We start from the raw sequence: 20,674 nt of genomic DNA on the forward strand, positions 1-20,674 counted from the left end.
AGTTTATGTATTATAAACTACTTAGTAAGAATCTGGTCACCAACTCCCCACCAGCTGAAAGCTGTCACCAAGCAGGTCTTCCTGTGTCCCAAGAGAGATTACCCTCCCCCAACAGCCTGGAAATGGAAGTTCCCAGTATCTATTAAACTCCAACACTTTCCCCTTCCTTCCCCCTGCCATCCTAAAGCCCTGGTTCACTTCTACCCCTTGCAATATCTGGCACCATCCCCACCGCCTCTTGCCACCGACCCTACCGCGTCTTGCCACCATTCCAAGTCTGGGTTCCTGGGTGTGCATTCATATGGGTGTGCATGCTGCATGATCAGAACCTGCAACATGGGACAGTTCCCTGATTTGCATTTTTAGCTCAAATCTTTAATGAAGTTCCATTTCATTGAGGCCTTCCCCAAGGAGGGAAAAGGGAGAGCAGTGGAGAGTTGGTTCATACTGTGACCATGTTAGAATCAGAGGCACTGAGCCACACTTGAGGATACTCCTCCTGGCACCTTCTGAAAAGCCTGGGTTTGCAGTCCATCCTGGTTGCTGGTATTGGACAAATCAAAGATCAAATCCTGAGGCGCAAATTTTGCCAGGTTCTAGATCAGAGGTTCTTAACTTGGGATCCATGAAATGGGTTTGTTTAGATAGATAGATAGATAGATAGATAGATAGATTATATCCTAATATAACTGGTTTCCTTTGTAATTCTATATATTTTATTTTATACATTTAAAAACAGTATTCTAAGAATAGACTTCACCAGACTGCCAAAGGCATCATGACAAAAAAAAAGGTTAAGACTCCCCAGTCTAGACATTAGTAATTTTTCTGCTGGGAAAAATATGTTTGAGGTGCCCACATTACAGTACAGAAGCACCAGCCAACATCCACGGGCCCCACTATGATTATGTCCTTACTGCCTTCTGTGCCTGGGAGAATAGGAACATAGAAGCCTACCCTCTGAGGTACTGTTTCCCTGGACATGAAAGGGAAGCTCCCACAAAGAAATACACCAGAAGAGTCTATCTTCTCTCCCAATCCCAATTCCTTGAGAACTCGTCTGTTTTTACTCCTTGATGCAAAGAGGAGCTTTATATAGAAAAGACTTAATCCCCACTGGCTGGTACTCTACCATCAGGCAAAATATCTCCCTTCAGCTCTCTCAGTCTCCAGGTTCAGCTAAGGCTGGGCTCAGTACCTCCCCTGCTTCTCTCAGGCAGGGTCCTGATCTATAACCCTCTACTTTGCTCCACTCTTGGCTCTGTTCTTTTACAGCTTCGTAGCTCCTTCAACAAAGCCTTTAGTATCAAGAAGGGCCCCAAGTCAGCCTCTTCTTACTCTGACATTGAAGAGATCGCTACACCAGACTCCTCGGCCCCATCTTCCCCGAAACTGCAGCACGGCTCCACTGAGACCGCCTCTCCATCCATCAAATCCTCCAACTCTTCCTCTGTGGGCATTGACGTCACTGAGTAAGTCTGCCCCCTCGGTCCAATCCTACCTGAGCCATGGTCCCATGTCTGGAATCCATTTCCATCTCATCATGGCATCTTTGAAACACTAGTGTACTTCAAGACTCAATTCAAGTGCTATCTTCTACATGAAACCTTGTCTGACTCCCCTACCCCAGCTGCCAGGACCTTCCCCTTTCTCCAAAATTACATTTTATATATCACTTGTGTAGGGAGCTCTTGCAGCATAAAGGATAGAGTACTTGCCTCTAAATTAGAAAAATCTGATTTTAAATCCTACATGTGGTTGTTTGACCCTGGAAAGGTCACTTAAAATCTGTGTCCCAGGAAATTTAATAATAACAATAATGATGATGATTTCTCATACTTATATAGTACCTACTATATGCCAGGCCCAGGTTTTTTACAAATAATATCTCACTATATCCTATATTACCTCACTGTATTCTCACAACAACTCTGGGAAGTGTCATTACTAAATAGAGGTTAAATAATTTGTCCAACTACCTGACATCTAGGGGAGGGACTGGGGGGAAGGAAGAAAAAATTTGGAACAGAAAGGTTTTGCAAGGGTCAATGTTGAAAAATTGCCCATGCATATGTTTTGTAAATAAAAAGCTTTTAAAAAAATAATTTGTCCAAGGTCACACAGCTAGTAAGTGTCTGATGCTGGATTTGAGTTTTAAGGTGTTCCCAACCTCTCGATTTGAACTCAGGATTTCCTGACTCCAAGCCCAGAGTTCCCTATACTATTGAAATCACAGGTCCAGTCAATAACAACAATGATAATAAATATATACATATGTGTGTATTTATATACACTTGTATAAATACGTGTTATCTCCTTTGAAGGCAGAAATTTTCATTTTTGTCTTTGAGTCCCCAGTATCTGACATATAGTAGATACTTAATAAAGTTTTTCTTGATGATCCACTGTAGGCCTTTGTGAATGCAATGTAGAAAAGTGCCAATAATAATTCCTGTCTTAGTATAGGCATATCATCAATGATAGGGATAGAATTCTCTATCAATGCTTTATAAATCTGGAGGTACCGGGGACACATGTCTATATCTTTGTCTCCGCCCCCCAGAAACACCCTGAAATGTCGATATCACTGAAGGCAGTCTCTTTTCTGTCTCTTGCTCACTTATCCATTACAGTGCTATTCCCCACCAAAATAGGATGTTCCATGCCAACGAGGAAGAGGAGGAACCAGAAAAGAAAGAGGTATCAGAGCTGCGATCAGAACTGTGGGAGAAGGAGATGAAACTCACAGACATCCGATTGGAAGCTCTAAACTCTGCCCACCAACTGGATCAGCTCCGGGAGACTATGCATAATATGCAGGTTAGCCCAGGGGCAGACTTGGTGGGAGAAGTGGTCTGAGCCCCAGCAGCCCCTAATCCCACTCCTTAACTTCCTGCTCTCTCCCCAGCTGGAGGTGGACCTTCTCAAGGCAGAGAATGACCGGCTGAAGGTGGCCCCAGGTCCCTCATCTGGTCCAACTCCGGGGCAGGCCCCCGGTTCATCTGCTGCCTCATCCCCACGTCGCTCCCTGGGACTGGCCCTAGCCCATTCCTTCAGTCCTAGCCTCACAGACACAGGTACCTGCTGGAGGATGAGAGTATTCAAGGATGGGGAGAAGGAGGACCCCATCTTCTGTCCCTACTGTCCCACTTCCTGCAAGGGCAACCCAAGTCTCACTTAAATCTATTTTCTTCTTCCTTGGGGTTTGCTACAATTTTAGTGCTTCAAGACTTGCAAAAAACTTTACTTATATTATTTTACTTGAACCTCACAATGACCCTTCCCTGTTAAGTTGGTGCTATTATCTCCATCTTACAGATAAGGAAACTGAGGCTATAAAAAGTTAAATGATTTGCAAAGGATTAAAATTCAGGCTTTCCTAATTCCAAGTCCAGAACTCAAACCACTACATTTAGGGACTAGGAATCATTAGACACATTGGAGAGTTATTAACTCAGGTTATTTCCTTATTCTGTGCCTCAATTTTTTCTTTGGATAACTAGAAAAAATGAGGGGATTAATTAAAACAGCTGTGAAAAACCTCAGGAAGGTAATGTGTTCCCAGAATTCACTCAGGCTTTCCCATCAACTCCTACAGACCTGTCTCCCATGGATGGCATCAGCACCTGTAGCTCAAAGGAAGAAGTAACTCTTCGAGTAGTAGTCCGAATGCCACCTCAGCACATTATCAAAGGGGTAAGGAGTTGCCAGGGTTTGGGGACAGGGTGGTAGGGAAGAGACAGCTGCTTTGGGAAACCAGAACAATACTCATTTACATCCAAAAAACCTCCAAAACAAAACCCTCGAATCTGCTTTCCCATTAGGTAAAATGTGAGCTCATTGCAGTCTGGAACTGTTTCAGTTCTATTTTTTGGATCCTCAGGCACCCCTTGGCACATAGTAGGAGCTTTAAAATGCTCTTTGAATGGAGACTCTTGGAGCATTCCAAACTAGAGCTTTCCCTTTGGGAAGGGACTTTTCTTGACTAGCTTCCCCAGAATACTAACTAGTCTCTACTTTGGGCTTTCAGGACTTGAAACAGCAGGAATTCTTCTTGGGCTCAAGCAAGGTTAGTGGCAAAATTGACTGGAAGATGCTGGATGAAGCCGTTTGCCAAGTGTTCAAGGTAAGATAAATCAGGAGTCTCATCCCACTAAAGGGAATCATTCACTCTCCAAGTCTTGAACTGTGTTATCTCTAAGTTACCTAAGAACTTGATATTTATGTTTTATCAAGAGTATTCAGTGTGGATCACAGCGTATTTTTTCACTTTTTTGTTGCTTGCTTACATCTTTTTTTCGTTCTCATTTTTTCCTTTTTGATCTGATTTTTTTGATGCAACATGATAATTATGGAAATATGTATAGAAGAATTGCACATGTTAACATATATTGTATCACTTGCCATCTAGGGGAGAAGGGAGGGAAAAATATTTGGAATACAAGGTTTTGCAAGACTGAATGTTGAAAATTACCTATGCATGTGTTTAGAAAATAAAAAAGCTTTTTTTTAAAAAAAGTGCTCAGGAGAGATGTTGATGTTTGAATGCCCCATTTCTGTCACCTTTAATCCTTTCCTTTGTCCCTTCTTTATCTTTTGCTGTATTCATCTTTTTCCTGTCCCTTTTCATAGGATTATATTACCAAGATGGACCCAGCTTCTACACTGGGCTTGAGCACTGAATCAGTTCATGGCTACAGCATCAGCCACGTTAAGCGGGTGTTAGATGCAGAGCCCCCAGAGCTACCACCATGCCGTCGGGGTGTCAACAGCATTGCCGTCTCCCTCAAAGGTCAGTCCTTTTACCAGGGTACAGGTAGCGCAGAGTGGAAGCAGAGACTTAACAAAATATTAGTACCTTCCCTCTGATACCTCTTCTTGAGCCCTACCTATAAACCTAAATCCTAAATTGATTTCTCTCAGTACAGTGTATTGAGTGTCTCTCAGAATCTGGCACTCTGGTTCTCGCTTCTTCTCTGGAAGCTTTCCATGAAGCCTTGAGGAAAAATGACTTTAAGCTCCTCAGGAGGCCTCCTGGACAAAGGATGTGTAAGCCCTTCTGGGGCCGCTTCATTCCTTAGGACTCTAACCTCAGCTTTTTTCCTGGGTGGTGGGTACAGGTCTAAAGGAGAAGTGTGTTGACAGCCTAGTATTTGAGACACTGATCCCCAAGCCCATGATGCAACACTACATCAGCCTGCTTCTCAAGCACCGACGTCTCATTCTCTCGGGCCCCAGTGGTACAGGCAAGACCTACCTGACCAACAGGTTGGCTGAGTACCTGGTAGAACGCTCAGGCCGAGAAGTCACCGAGGGCATCGTCAGCACCTTCAACATGCATCAGCAGTCTTGCAAGGTACCTGCTCCCAGGACACCCTATAAGTGTTGGCTCACTTGGCCAAACTCATCCCAAATCCAATGTTGACCTAAAGTCTCATCCCCTAAACCAGTGGTTCTCAAACTTTTGTTTTCAGTATCTTTATCCTATTAAAACTTATTGAGGATCTCTCCAAAGCGTTTTTGTTTATCTGGATTATATTTATAGACATTTACCATATTGGAAATAAAAACTATTTTTGAATTTGTAAACCTTCTAAAAGAGTTTCAGAGATCCCCAGGATTCTCTAGACCATACTTTGAGTACTACTGCCCTAAACGCTTTTCCCTTCCTCACTATCTCTGTCTTACTCTTTACCTTCTCTGCTGGTCAATGATGACCTAAAGTCTCATCCCATAAATACTCCTCCCTTCCCCACTATTTCTGTCTTACTCTTTTCCTTCTCTCCTGGGCCTTGATTTCCATATCAGCAAAATGAGTTGGTCACATTTCTTTTCTGTTTCCCTTCTTTTTCATGTCCCTTCTTCCTCACTCTAATTTCCTTTCAAAGGATATATATCCTTCCTCTCCCCTCTATTCTATCTCATCTCCTCTATTGCTATTTGGTTTTTCTTTAATCCTATCCTCTGCCATAATTCCTAACCCTCTCACCTCTTTTTTCCCTTTCCTGTCCTCCTTGGGATCATTCCTTTCCTCAGACTTTCTGTGAAACACAGAGAGCTAGACATAATTAACTTCTCCCTGAACCCCTTGGATTTGGTTCAAATCTAGCTTTCTATAATAATAGCTAATTTTTATAAGGCTAGCGTTTTGCAAAGTACTTTACATTCATTATCTCATTTAATCTCTAGCTAAGATAGACAGTACAGGTCCCATAAGAACCCCAGGAAATTGTATTAATGCTGATACCTCTGAGGGACTTGGAGCTCATAGCTTAGGAGACCAGAGAATCTGTTTCTGCTTAGGAACTCTCCAGGTTCACCACACTGATCCATAATTAACATAGCCTTCCCAAGATCCTTAGGACCAAGGGTGATTTAGGTGGGATACCCAATATCAACCCTCAAATAAGATGCCCAGGTGAAAATGTTTTTCATCATAGGATGTAATGCTACTTCTTTGGCTTGAAATACTTGTCGTGAGGATATAGTTCTTTCTTGGGATTTCACCCACTCTTACCCTTTCCCCCCAGGACCTGCAATTATACCTCTCCAACCTAGCTAACCAGATTGATCGGGAGACAGGCATCGGGGATGTGCCCCTGGTGATTCTGCTGGATGATCTGAGTGAGGCGGGATCCCTCAGTGAACTAGTCAATGGAGCTCTTACCTGCAAATACCACAAATGGTGAGCCAAGGCCAGGAGCAAACATGTACTTATGGGAAGCTGGACTTCCATGTCCATCAGCTTTCTCTCTGTGATATTGGTATGGCAAGGAGCAACATCTGAAACAAATTCATGTTTGTTTCTCTGTCTCCCAATCCCCTTTTCTCCATAGCCCCTATATCATAGGTACCACCAATCAGCCTGTGAAGATGACCCCTAACCATGGTCTGCACTTAAGCTTCAGGTAAGGATCCTACTCCTGGGCCTGGGTAGACAATCAATGCCCTTTTCTATCTCCAATTTCCCTCCCTCCATCTTTCCTTGCCTACACCCATCACAAAGAACTTGTATTCTAGAAGTTGTAGCCAAAGAGGCTGGAGACAGCGAAAGAAAATCCTGGGCCTGGGTAGACAATCAATGCCCTTTTCTATCTCCCAATTTCCCTCCCTCCATCTTTCCTTGCCTACACCCATCACAAAGAACTTGTATTCTAGAAGTTGTAGCCAAAGAGGCTGGAGACAGCGAAAGAAAAGAAGCAAGCAGAGCTCTTGATTTAGAGAAAATCAAGTGAAGGAATATACCCATTTCAATAGTGTCAAGGAGACCAATGAAAAAGAAATAAACCCTCTTAGTAAGAAAAATTATGGGGTTACAGCAGGAGTTACCAAATTATGGCCTAAGGGCCAAATCTATCCTATCGTCTGGTTTTTTTTTTTTTTAAATAGCCCAAGCTAAAAAAATTTTTTTTAAATTTTTAAATAGAGTAAAGCACTATTTAAAATATAAAAGCCATTCTTAACTCTCAGACTATTCAAAAAGTAGACTGGTTTTGTCCCATTACCTCCAGTTCACCAGTCCCTGGGTTAGAGAGTTAGCCCTATCATATGGATTTGCAACCACTTCTGCTCTAAGGACAGGCTATTAATACCTAAAAAGGATTAATTAAGTGAGATAAATTCATTTCCACAAACATTAAAATCCTACTATCAGTAGAAGGTACTGTGTTAAGCATGGAATACAAAGATGAAAAACAGCACATTCCTGGCCCTCAATTACATTATAAGGGATGAGGGGAGAAGATAAGATACACACATGAATAAGTATGATGCAAGATAAACTGTGATTAGAAAGAGAGCTGGACAAGTTACACAAAGGAAAATTGTGGAAGGAAAGAGATCGTTTTAGTTGGGGGAGTAAGAGAAAGGCTTCATGAAGTAGACTGGCACTGAGTTAGGTATGGAAAAAGGCAAAGCATTTCAATAAACACAGATATGGAAGGACTGTGTGTGTGTCTGTGTCTGTGTGTCCCCGACAAAGAGGTGGGAAAATGAGTAGAAAGTGGGAAAACAGAAAGAGCAAGTGTAGAGACGATCCTTTCCAAAGAAGTAAAAAAAAAAAAAATAGAAATATAGGATGACAATTTAAGAGGTTTGCAGAATCAAGAAAAAATATATTTAGGATACAGACATCTGAATGTATATCTGTATGCATTTGAGAAGGATCCAAAGATCCTTCTGGTAGGAAGAAGAGAGAAGAAGAGAGCAAAGACTGATAAGAGACCATCAGTCCCAGGTTCTTAGAAGAACTGGGAAAGAAACTAGATTAAAGATATAAGTAGAAATTTTAATCTTATCCAAGAAGAGGACTACCTTATTCTCTGAGACTGGAGAGAAGGAGAGGAGGAAAAGAATAGAGAGGTTTTTCAGGTTCAGAGATTAATTCATTTTGGAAGAATTCAGTCATGGTCAAGGATGCTAGGACATTTCCTGGAAGAGAATGGGGTGGGGTGGGGTTAGAATTGGGGAACTGAAAGATTTTAAAATTGCTCCTATAGCATGATAATTGTGGAAATATGTGTAGAAAAACTGCATATGTTTAACCTATATTATATTACATGTTGTCTGGGGAAGGGAGAAAGAAAAATTATGAACATAAGGTTTTGCAAGAGTGAATGTTAAACTATCTTTGCATGTATTTTGAAAATAGAAAGCTTTTATTTTATTTTTTTAATAGCCTTTTATTTACAGGAAAGCTTTTATTTTTAAAAATGATAAAAAAAAAAAAGAATTGCTGCTGTAGAATTATCAATTAGAAATGAGTGCCATAGATCCCAGATCTTCACTAAGCACATCTTGTGTGCCAGACACTGTGCTAATGGTTAGAAATAAAAATACAAAAGTGATACAAACACCTCCTTCAATGTGCTTCTAACAGGGAGACAATACATATAGGAGAACGATGGTCAGCAAAGGATATTCTTTAGTCTAGGTAGTTCAAGAGATTGTAAGTAGATCCATGGGACACTCGAGATTGTTATATAATATTATATATGACCATCAGCATCCTTTTTGTGATGATTATTTATTTGATGATTGTTCCTAGAGTAAAAAAAATGGAATAGGATGGTACATATATGGAATAGGAAGGTGAAAAAACCTTGGTGTCCTAGTGGAGGGCTAGCTGGAATGTGTAATATAGTCTAGGAATCTAGCACATTAGGAATCTAGGAATCATTAATACATCTAGGAATCGAGAGTACATTAAGATGAGCTTTTACTATTTCACTTACCAGCAGGAGGCATCAGCTCCAGAGCAACATGCCAAACTGAATATTTGGAGGGTAGAACACGGTCCCTGGTCAGTATGGTAGGTGGGCTGAAGGGGGACAGCAACAGGACACATGGAATCTTTGGGTGAGCTATTAGGTGGGTAGATGAAATAAAAGCCCAAAGTGCTCATGGACCCAACCCTGAATCTCATCTCTCCCATTAGTATCTGAGAAGAGACTAAGGAGGCTTTAATGGGTAGTGGTCAGAGTAGAAAATGGATAGATGGATGGATCCTAGCCCTGGTCCTCCAGTGCCCTTCTCACTTGTTCTCTTCTTTCCTGCTGGTAGGATGCTGACATTTTCCAACAATGTGGAGCCAGCTAACGGCTTCCTGGTGCGTTACCTGAGGAGGAAGCTGGTAGAGTCAGACAGTGATATCAATGCCAACAAGGAAGAGCTTCTTCGAGTGCTGGACTGGGTGCCCAAGCTGTGGTATCATCTCCATACCTTCCTAGAGAAACACAGCACTTCAGACTTCCTCATAGGTATTGGGAATCCTCTTGGCTTTTGTGGAGAAGATCTCTTTTTTACCTTTTTTCTATAAGAGCTTGACTTTTCCTTTCTTCCTGGAATCTCCAGCATTTAAGCAGATTATCCAGACCTCCTGGTGCCATATTTAGGTCCAGTCAGCTTTTTAAACCAGTGTTCATTAAGCACCTAGACATCTGGCCATGATCCAGTCATTTCTATCATCTCAATGAGTCCCCGTCCGTCAGTTTTCCCATCTATAGAAAAGGGAGGCGGGAGAAGAAGGTATAGGAACCTAAGGTATTTTAAAGTATGTTAAAGTCCATTTACCTCAAAAATGTAGACCATTGATTGACATGATATCTAGTAGATGATTCCATTTACTCACTCCTGTCCCAGCTCTATTTTCCTGAATCTTTTGAAGACCAAATCTTTCTAGACCTAATATGGAGGAGAGTAAAGGAATAAAGGGGTGCAGCAAACAGGGTCCTTGGCCACTCTCACCACAATCTAATTCCTTTTCCCTTAGGCCCATGCTTTTTCTTGTCCTGTCCAATTGGCATTGAAGACTTCCGCACTTGGTTCATTGACCTATGGAACAACTCCATCATTCCTTACCTGCAGGAAGGGGCCAAAGATGGGATCAAGGTAAGACCCTTCCCATTCTCAACCTCTGGTTCCAATCCTCTTCCAAGACTAGATCTCTCCCAACTGGATCGATATACAAATTCCTACAACATCAGAGCATAAGACTTGAATCCTGTGTGAAATTGTTGATGAAGGAGAATCATGGGTGATTGATTGGCTGAATTGCTCCCCATACTGATTCTGACAATTCAATTTAACAAATAATTTGCCATTTACTAGAGAGCATTGCATTAGCAATTGAAACAAATAACTTAAGCAAATGCTTACCAAGATCCTCTAATTTAGCCTACCTGAGTCTGAACTAGACCCAAAGTACTCTGTAGGAGTGAAATAAAATTTTTAAAAACAGTGAGTCAGGTGACCTAAAAAATGCAGTGGATCTGGGTTCATTCATTAATTTGCCATTAGATAATGGTCAAATCTCTTAGCTTCACTGGTCTAATTTCTTTATATGCAAAGTAGAAATAATAATTCCTGCCCTATCCTTCTCACTGAATTATTTCCAAGATGAAATGACATATGTGGAAGCATTTGGGGGCGGGGCAGTTAAGATTTAACCAAAAACTAGGTTTTTACTATTGGATAACTCTAACATTGGATGAACCAATTAGCAAGACAAAGCTATTTCTGAACTTCATTTTCTTCATTTTTCATCCTCTGTAAAATGAGGGAATTGAATTTAAGTTCTCTAAGGTCTTTTTGTGTCAGCATTTCAATGAATCTATAAATAGTATATGTCATTGGTCAAGTCTGATGCATTAACATAATTTATTTTTGAGGTAACTATCTTTCAATATGTTTCCAGGGCATCACCATTACCTTAATATTTATTTATGTATTTATTTACTTGCTTATTTGATCATTTATTTCTTTAAAAAGTTCATTGTTTCTTTTCTATTTCCCAAACTGGGCAAAAGGAAAAAAAATCAAGGTCGGGGAAGTCTCAGGGTTCAGATTCTGAAAGAGTTCAAATTCTCCATGGGAACCCGAAAGAGACTTTGAAGTCACAAATCTATGAGAACAATAGTTTTGATGATCTTATCTCTTTCCCTCCAGGTCCATGGACAAAAAGCAGCTTGGGAAGACCCAGTAGAATGGGTTCGAGACACTTTGCCTTGGCCCTCAGCCCAACAGGACCAATCAAAACTATATCATTTGCCTCCACCTAGTGTAGGCCCTCACAGCACAGCCTCACCCCCCGAGGAGCGAACTGTCAAGGATAGTACCCCCAGTTCTCTAGACTCAGACCCTCTGGTGAGTAAAGGTCACTAATGGGAGAATGAGAGTTGCAAATATGACTCTCATATACTCTGATGGCAGAATGAAAATGTCAGACTCCTGGACCAGGGGAAAGAGAAGCTCTGAATCTTTCTCGGAAAGATAGTTTTTAAAACTTCTGACAAACTCAAGCAGATGCTAGGCTTAGAGGAGTATTAAGTACATATTAGGGTCCTTTTAATCCTCATTGCCACCCAGATACTTACCCCAAAAATCTGAGCCTTGAAGGTTGCCTCACCTAGGTATCTCCCAGAACTATAAGGTTGCAAGGGCCCAGAGCAGATGGGATTTCATTTACCCTAGCAGAAATAATGTCTATCTCCTTTGGGAGAGCATTTCAATTCAAATGGCATTATTAAGTGCCTAAATATATGCCAGTTACCTCATTAAGAAGGAAAGAGACTCCTAAGGATCTCTTCATCTATTTCATTATCTGATTCACTTTTCTATTAGGAATTGTATCCTATATTAAATCTAAATCTCTTCAGGTGATCTTAAAGGTATTATCTGTTATTGCAACCCCAGTTAAAAATAAATTTTGTTAAAGAATGCTTGCAAATTTTTTAATTAAAAAATAAAAAATATTTGCATGACATGATTACTTTTTTTTTTTTTTTTTTTTTTTTTTTTTTTTTTTTTGCTGAGGCAATTGGGGTTAAGTGACTTTCCCAGGGTCACACAGCCAGGAAGTGTTAAGTGTCTGAGACCAGATTTGAACTCAGGTCCTCCTGACTTCAGAGCTGGTGCTCTATCCACTATACCAACTAGCTGTCCTTTGCATAGTCACTCTTTACTAATCTTGGAGATCTTTCCTAAGTAGTTATTGCTAGAAATAACAGAGAGGTTCTTGGCCATCCTTAGCTATAGGGAAGAGGGAAGTTATTATCAAATTATCTAAAAATGAGGTTGGATATTCCAGATAGCATGCTAAGGAGTTTGGACCCATGGTTAGCACAGTACTGAGAAAAGTGATTATGATATAAACAAAGTTTATTTGAATGGGCATAGCTTTCATTGTAATATTAATTCTTTCATTAACTGAAGAAAGCACTTTTTCAACCTTACATTACTATAGAAATATTGGTTATAATTAAGTTTCTTAAAGTCAGGGACCATAATTTATTTTTGAATCTCACATAAAAGTATAACACAGTACCTTCAACATTATAAGCAATCAGTATATATAAATCTTGCATGTGCAGATTTGCATATATAAATAAAACTGAAAGGAGGAAGGCAACTGATAAAGAAGCTGTTGGAATGGCCCTTGTCTTCTAAAGCAGGGCTTCTTAAACTTTTTCTACTCATGACCCCTGAAATAATTTAAGTATATAAAGGTATGTATAAGTATATGTGAATTTATTTAAATTTAAATATATAATTTAAGTATGTAAAGGTATATGTATATATATAGGTATGTAAAAATAGGCATACAAATCAAACATTTATTGATGACAAATTCCAATTTTGCAATCCCCGTTACAAGACCCCATTTGGGATCTTAAACCAGTGTAAGAAGCTGGGTTCTAGATACCCTCTATTGTTGCCATCTTAAATATATTGGGTTCAAGATTAGAATTCTCTACTTCTCTCCCCCAGGTCCAGACTGTGAAAGCCTGCCACTATTTTAACTACCTATTCTTGCTTCTTTCAGATGGCCATGCTGCTGAAACTCCAAGAAGCTGCCAACTATATTGAGTCTCCAGACAGAGAAACCATCCTGGACCCAAACCTCCAGGCGTCACTTTGAGGACCTAGCCGCTGCTGTTGCCCCAGAGAGCAGAGTGAGCCGGCCTCAGCTATGTCAGCTCTTCCTCCTCCTCTTCTTTCAGAGCACCCATCTACAGCCCAGAAAAGTGAACTGGAGGGAGTTGGTGGGAGGGGAGGGGCAGGCTTTCTGGTGCTGCACCTTGGAGGACTTCCTAGGGTTGGTGGGGTGGGGTGAGGGGAGCTTGTTCCTCTGGATAAAAGACTGACCTCCTCTCAAGACTTTGGGGAGAGGGGAAATTCTGGGAGGTTTTTTTTCCTTGGTTTTCTGTCTGACTACAAACTCTCGGGTTTTATGGGCAGGTGACAAGGCATCAGGAGAAACTTATAGCAGTTTCTAGCCAATTATGAACAGTTGTGTGGGAGATAGTCCTATGAAGTGAAACCTAAGGCATGGGGAGCAGGAGCTCCCCAAATTCTCTCCCAGCCTCTTCCCAACCCTACTGCCACTGCCAGCAGCTCTCTCCCAGAGACCTGGATGGAGCCTAGAAAAAAGAAGCATGTGGTTTAAAAAAATTTTGTTTTTAAATAAAGGTTTTAATTCTGTTGATAAAGGGTTAAAAATCAAATGGAAAAGATGAAGCTGGAGAGGGGAAACAATTGTCAAGGTAGAGAGAGAGCTGCCTGCTCCTAAACCCCTTGATGACCTACAGGATGTCCTGAAGATGGCTGTCAATATATACCCTGCCAAGCCACAGACACAACACCCCTCCATCTGGCCCTCAAAGAAGGACTGTTAGTTCTGTCTTTGTACCCTCTAATTTAATATGCATGAGGACAGCCAATAAACCCTGCCTTTTATTTCGTTTTTCTCCCACTTATCTATTTATTTTTTCCTTTTCCCCTCAAGACTAAATGGTTCTTGGGTTCCTTTCCAAATTTTAGTATGGATTTTCTGAGGGCTTTCTTTGGGCATCAACTAAGCTTCCCTGCCATGTTATCCAGCTCTAGTGTCCTCACAGCTCATGAGGAGGCCTGGAGTGGTGGAGGACCAAGCTGAAGGGACCAGAGGACCACTTCCTTCTCTCAAGAAAGCACAAGCTCTAGATGGAAGCTTCAGTTCTAGCCTAGAATGGAGAGTCCAACCATCAAGCTAGAAGCTCAGCCCTGTTCTTCCCCATGGACTGAACTACAGAACTAGAAGAACTCTGATTCTCAGGTGCCCAGTCGAGACCAAATCCCCTGGCCATCACCCACTCACCTTCAGGCAGTGAATTGTTCAGCAGTTGAAGACACAGTGTTCAGTCAATGCAGAAAACTGACAGAGCTGGGAAGAATGGTGGATAGGAAGGGAACATTTGTCACTTAAAAAGTGCTGAAGATGCCCCTTTTCTTTGTTGTGCCAGAGGTTCTGACAGGTTGAGGAACCTGGAACCAGTGTGTACCTTTTCACTACCTGGCCTTGAAAGACAGCAGATTTCAAATTCTAAGGAAACCGTTTCATATACACCCTAGAGAGCAAGCAAGAAAAGAAGCCTCCAATTGGACATATGGTTTATTGGGGTCTGAAGATCCAGTACCAAAGCCTGAAAGACTGTAGGATTGTGAGATACTCTCTTGAGTATAAGAAAATTCACTTCCTATCATATTTGAAAGGCTCCAGGAGCACCAAGGCCCAAGCTCCAGCTTCCTAGCATAGCCAATGTTTCTGGCTTTACACATTTATCCATTTAACAAATATTTTGCTTGCATGTCACTGCTCAACAACAGTCCTGGGCCTGGTTTACCCTCCAGGTTCCCAAGGAGTAAAAGTTCACCCGAGTCAGGAGGGATCCAAACATGGACCATTCTCTCCTGCTGCTTCTCTTCCCCCACAAGCTAGTGGCGTTCCAACATTCAGCTCAGATGCTTCACTGCTCCTAACAAGAGGCTCCTCTGCACCCCTTATTCACGGTCATACCCATCGGTCACCAGGGACTCCGCTGCTGAGCCCCATCATCGCTATTGCTGCTGCTGCTAATTCCCTGATCTGTGAAGACACCTGACCAACACAGCTTAATTTATGCAATTCTGTAATGGGAAGAGGCTCTTTGTCCGAGGATGGTGCTGAAATCACTGCCTTAAAGACCTCTGCTGTGCAGAGAGGGGGATGCCCTTGAGCTACTTGTCCCAGCTCAGAAGGAAAGGGGATAAGAGATAGGCTCTGGCTGGCTGGCCGCTTCTGAGCCCCTCCTGGAGCTCCAGCTCCAACCACGGCTTAGCTATCTAAAGTTGCCTAATATGGGTGGAAGGAGCAATTAGCCCCTTCCCTTCTGGTGCTGTTTAGCCAATGCCTTCTGACTTGGATTGTTACTGGCCAATTGAGAGAACGAAGAAATGAGAAGCCTCCTTTTTTTTCCCTCCAGACATGCCCTCCAAGGAAATTCCAGTCTCCCAGGTAACCATGGATACAGCCCTGGATCTCTTTTGATTCCTTAGCAGATAGGGTCACGAAGGCCTCTCTTGCTGTGATTTCCCATCTTTGTTCTGTTCCTGGGATCTGTGCCCCACCTCTGCTCTCAGTCTCCTGCTGCATTCAGCCCAGGTCTCCTGCTGTCCCACCCTAGGGTGAGTGTTTCTCCCACAAGGAGAAAAATCTGACATCTGCAGAATTCTCTCAGGAGCCTGGGACCCTGTTTACAGTTGCACATCTGGGCCCCTCACTGGGAGGGATCAATCATCTTGCAGAGAAAACTTAGACATGGTGGTAGCTGCAAAAGGTTGAGCCTCTTCATGGTGCTAAAATCCCCTGGGATGCTCACCCCAGACTCTGCTGAGACAGAGAGAACTTGATGTCTCCCTCACTGCCCAAGAGTACATGATAGGAGCAGACCTACAACATCCCTTTTAGCTAGATCCCTACTTCCCTGCTCAGGCCACAGGGATCCTATCTTTAGGAGAGGAAAAGTTGGTCTCTGGAACTCAGGCACCTTCAGGAGATGCTAATCTGTCATGGCTCCTCCTCTCCCTTTTTCCTGGAAGCCTTGAGTTGGGTAGGAAATTACCTCTATGATTTCTATACCTGGCACCTTCTTTGGGGGAGAGCCACAGTCCTGGGAGAGGTAACATCCTCTCTGCTGTGGATGGAGATGGCCTCATATGATATGATCCAGCTTTTTTTCTTTGCCCTTGGCTTTAAAACTATAAAAGACTTCTGGGTTAGGGTAGGGGCAAGTATGGGATGTATCTGTTTGCTGCTTTCCTGTATTCTGAAACCTCATCATGGAGACTTTTCAAAGAAACCACAAATTGTGCAGCTCTAAGGTGCTCATTTCTTTGTCCTTGTGTAAATGTGTGTGCTTGTATCCTTGTTGTGTAAATCCACCATCATGGAGCCACACATGGAATTAGAGGCTGCAGGGAGAAGGAAGCTGCTAATGGTCTGTGGGTGACCCCTACTATGAAATTTCTACTAACTGGTTCAGTGCTAGAGTTCCCTCATAAATTGTCAGAATTTTCTACAACCCAAACTACTATCCTTAGGGACAAAGAAGTTTTTTCTAATAGCTTCCCACCTTCTTCTGGTTAATAAGTTCCCAAAGATTATGAACTTTCCCTCTTTCCATCTCCAGAAGAATGCTGATGTTTTCTCAGTGGCCTAAAGGGTAAACTGCATTTTCTACAGGTTCTCCAGGAGGAGGGAACGACTGACCCCAGTCTCTTAAAAAAACTCTTTCCACAGCAGCTCCATCCATTTCTATTATAAAATTTTACTCACTTTGTAGGAAGGTAGTAGAACCCAGGTCTGGAACCAAGGAGGCTACAATATTGAACTGTGAGGAACCCAAGCATCCAAAGCAGTACTTAGCACAGTAGAAGCTTTCTCAATTTCCTCATTCTTGCCTACATCTAACAGAGAGAGTATTATGAGAGAATTGAGTATGGTTTTTCAAGTTATTTCCCAGGTCCTGATTCTTCTTTTCACTATCTTGTCCTGGGCATCCTCAATGCCATCGGAGTAGTAAAAAGAACTCAAAAACATGCACATTGATGAGTTATTTCTTAATTGAACTGAGAGAAGCCAGATCCTAGAACACAGGCATTATCCCTAAGGTTCTAGCTAGAAAATTCAGCCTTGTAACAACATAAGACTTGTAACAAGCCTTAGGTAGGTAATAAATGATAGGAAATGAGAAGGTAGAGGTCCCAAGATAATCATTCAGAAGTGGGTCAGTCATATATATCCCTGTATCCACAGTCAAAAGAAGCACATTAAAGCAATTAAGTGAAAGACTGCTAAAGCTACTCTCCCTGTAAGGGCATGGCTCTTTGCAAAAAATAAAAAAAAATTCCATTAAATACCAGGCTTTCCAAGCATCTTCCCAAGCATGATTGTGGCTCCCAGGAAAGAAGGAGACAACTATAATATGTGTTCAATCACCAGTCTGGGGGAAAATGAAAAAAAAAGTACAAGTTTAAGGTGGCTTTCAGATGACCAAGGGAAACTGAAAAAGAGTTCAAATTTGAGTCCCCATTTTCTGCACATGGAGTTCTTAGTTCTTTTTTGAGGAAAATCTGCCTGTGACCCTTTGCTTTCTTGAATAATTTTTTCTTCCCAATGTGCCATGAAGAATGTTGTGTTGCCAGGCTGGCCATGGGACTGGGAGAAGTCCATGGATGTATAATTTAGCTCTTTAGTATTTATAGGGAACTGTGGGTACCACATAGTCCCCACATTGAGAGACTTAAGGACCAGCAGTGAGAAGGTCCAAGATTCCAATTCTGCAGCCACACTTTTAACTCATATCCTTTTTTATTTTTTTAAGAGACCACAAGGCAAGAGAGTATTCATATTTGTCCCTGATAAACATTAGTGGTTTAGATAGGAATGACAATAGCCCTAATCTGAGAGGGATCTTACCCAGAAGTACCTCTTGACTTTTCCTCAGCCCTCTCTGCTGTACTTATTAAGGGCCTTTTCCTGGTCCTACTATTATAAGCTAGCAAAACTTCACAGGGCTAACGTTTCTATGAGACAGTCATCTCTTCCAACCTTTTGTCCCTTTTCCCTTTGGAGGTTTCAGAGACTAACACTGGATGGGAGGGAGGATTCCGTCAAAACCTCATTACCCAGAGTAGTTGGCTAACCTATTGGGTCCCCTCTCCAACACCAGCCTTCTTTAAAAGGCATTAGATCAGCCTAGAAGAATGGAATCAGGATCCCTCCATCTTTTATCCTCCTCATACCAGAAGCAGGATGTGAAGTTAGGTAGCCAAAAGTACGGTTCAGATATTTTGGTAGAACTTACTGGTTTGGTTTTGAAATCTGAAAAGAGCTTCTTATCCCAAATTCATAGTCTTTTAAGCTAGTAGGCCCATGAGGAAAAGTAGGAGAAATAGCTTAATCTGAGCTTCAAATTAGAAGATATTCCCAAGTGAAGAGCCTTTGGCCACAAGACAGAGAGATACTCTTAGCCCTCTATTAGAACCCACTTGTGTTTTGAGCACTAGTGCTATAAGAATCTGAGGGGAAAGAGCTTTGAGGCTCCAAGAATAGTCAGTGAACTTGGCAAATTGCACTAAAAACACCTTTTTCCTCCCCAAAAGGCACATGACATGCACTTGGGACATTTCCCTTGCCGTAGGAGCTTCCTACTTAGCTGCAGCCTCTCTGAGGCTAGGGGGAGGGAATGATTGGATGAGAATTCCTAGAATCCCCAGCCAGTCTCTTGGGCTACTGCTGCGCGGTGGCTCATTTTCCAACATTAGCTTTTTTTTTTTTCCTAGAACAAGATAAAACCTTTTTTTAAAATAAATCCACCACCACCACCCCACTAGATCTTATCCTGTTTTAGATGCACTGCTTATTTGATGGAATCTGTTTCTCAAATGCATGGTATTCCTCAAGCATAGGGCAAGTGGGACAGGCCAGGGAGCTTTTGTAACATTTTTTTAAAAATTTATTGGGAGCAAAAGCCCAATCAACAGGTCTCCAGATCTGTGTGTCTCTCTGTGTGTGTTTTTTCTCTCATTTGTGCTCCCATTATTCCTTTTCTTCCACTTTGCTTTTTATATCTGATATAAAGAAAGCAACATTGAACCTGGAAAGCAAATTGATGTATATAGTTGCGGTAACAATCATGAAAAGAGCTGGGCTGTCCCCATAGCAACCTGTTTTTAATAAGAAATTGATTAAAAATCAAATCCATGCCAGGGTCAGCTGGAGAGGCCATCACCACCAAAGCCTCACCTGGCTGCCCTCCCTCTACCCCAGGCATGTCTCCTCCCAGCTGGATTCATCTGTCTGATACCATTTGAGTTTCAATAAAGTTATCTCCTGTATTGTCCAATGAGTGTCTCTCTAATCTTTTTCCTCTATAAAATTTTCAGCCTATTCCTTGTGTCACTGGGTAAAAATTCAAAGATGCCATTTGCCTTGATCTATTATTGTTTCCTAAGGTTGCTAAATGAAGTGAGCTACCTCAATATGCCTGATCCTCAAAACTAAATGAACAGGTCTTACCGTCCATATAAGTTATCACCTGCTCTTTTCTGTCAGGGAATGTGAACATGGAATCCACCATGAATCTTCCTTTGAAATTTAAAGCATCTGAGCTGAGAATTCCAGAGATCCCTGAATGCCCATTTCCCTCAAGAAGACCCACAAGTTTGGGTAACTAGGTGGCTCAGTAGACGGAGTACTGGCTCTGGAATAAGGAGAACCTTAGTTCAGATTTGACCCCAGACACTTAATAGCTGTTTTTCCCGGGATGAATCACTTAACCTTGATTGCCTTAAAACACACACACACACAGTGTCTGGGCTTCCTTAACTTTTCTCCTTTAAAATAAATACACTGCTGTATAAAAACAAGAATCTGCCTAATTGAGTTCACATCCCCATGAAAAGTCATGGAAAGGAAATAACCAATCCCCTAAACACTGTTAGACAAAAGGGGTCTTCTCCTTTCTCTTATAAAGTTGCCATAGCAACGCTGCCCATTTATGCTAGGCAGGTTGGGGGAAAACAGCGAGAGGAATTTTAGGTCATTGAAGCAGGGAGTGAAGGGATTATTCTTTTGAAATAGTACTCAGAGGAACACAATGCCATACAATGTGCCACACAATGCAGCACTCATAGTTCTAAAAAATGGTTTAGAAACAAGCTTCACTAGTTTCTTGGGCATGAAAATTAAAGCTCTTCACCTAACCAAAGCATTTAGCTTCATTAATCAGTTTCTGAGAAACTCTTCCTCTTTCCTCCAGTTGTTCTCAATACTTCATTGCCATCAAAACACATTACTCCAACTCCCTGCATTTTT

At 41.8% G+C, this 20,674-nt stretch overlaps 1 protein-coding gene across 7 annotated transcripts in view; it reads left to right on the plus strand.

Annotated features, from left to right (window-relative positions):
- Positions 1-19,703, plus strand: part of NAV1 (neuron navigator 1) — a 352,671-nt gene extending 332,968 nt beyond the window's left edge. For 6 of the 7 annotated variants that reach the window (XM_023501861.2, XM_023501860.2, XM_023501862.2 and 3 more), the window contains 13 exons: positions 1,276-1,472; positions 2,634-2,820; positions 2,909-3,077; positions 3,599-3,696; positions 4,031-4,126; positions 4,633-4,792; positions 5,121-5,356; positions 6,531-6,685; positions 6,837-6,908; positions 9,562-9,758; positions 10,271-10,389; positions 11,446-11,643; positions 13,322-19,703. In XM_023501861.2, coding sequence (XP_023357629.1) covers positions 1,276-1,472; positions 2,634-2,820; positions 2,909-3,077; positions 3,599-3,696; positions 4,031-4,126; positions 4,633-4,792; positions 5,121-5,356; positions 6,531-6,685; positions 6,837-6,908; positions 9,562-9,758; positions 10,271-10,389; positions 11,446-11,643; positions 13,322-13,417 — 1,980 coding nt within the window. In that variant the 3' untranslated portion in view covers positions 13,418-19,703. The remainder of the gene's footprint in view (positions 1-1,275; positions 1,473-2,633; positions 2,821-2,908; positions 3,078-3,598; positions 3,697-4,030; positions 4,127-4,632; positions 4,793-5,120; positions 5,357-6,530; positions 6,686-6,836; positions 6,909-9,561; positions 9,759-10,270; positions 10,390-11,445; positions 11,644-13,321) is intronic. The other variant, XM_023501863.2, reaches the window with a different exon arrangement.
- The last annotated feature ends 971 nt before the right edge of the window (positions 19,704-20,674 follow it).

The sequence above is a fragment of the Sarcophilus harrisii genome, chromosome 4 (genome assembly GCF_902635505.1).
Source record: "Sarcophilus harrisii chromosome 4, mSarHar1.11, whole genome shotgun sequence".
NCBI lineage: Eukaryota > Metazoa > Chordata > Mammalia > Dasyuromorphia > Dasyuridae > Sarcophilus > Sarcophilus harrisii.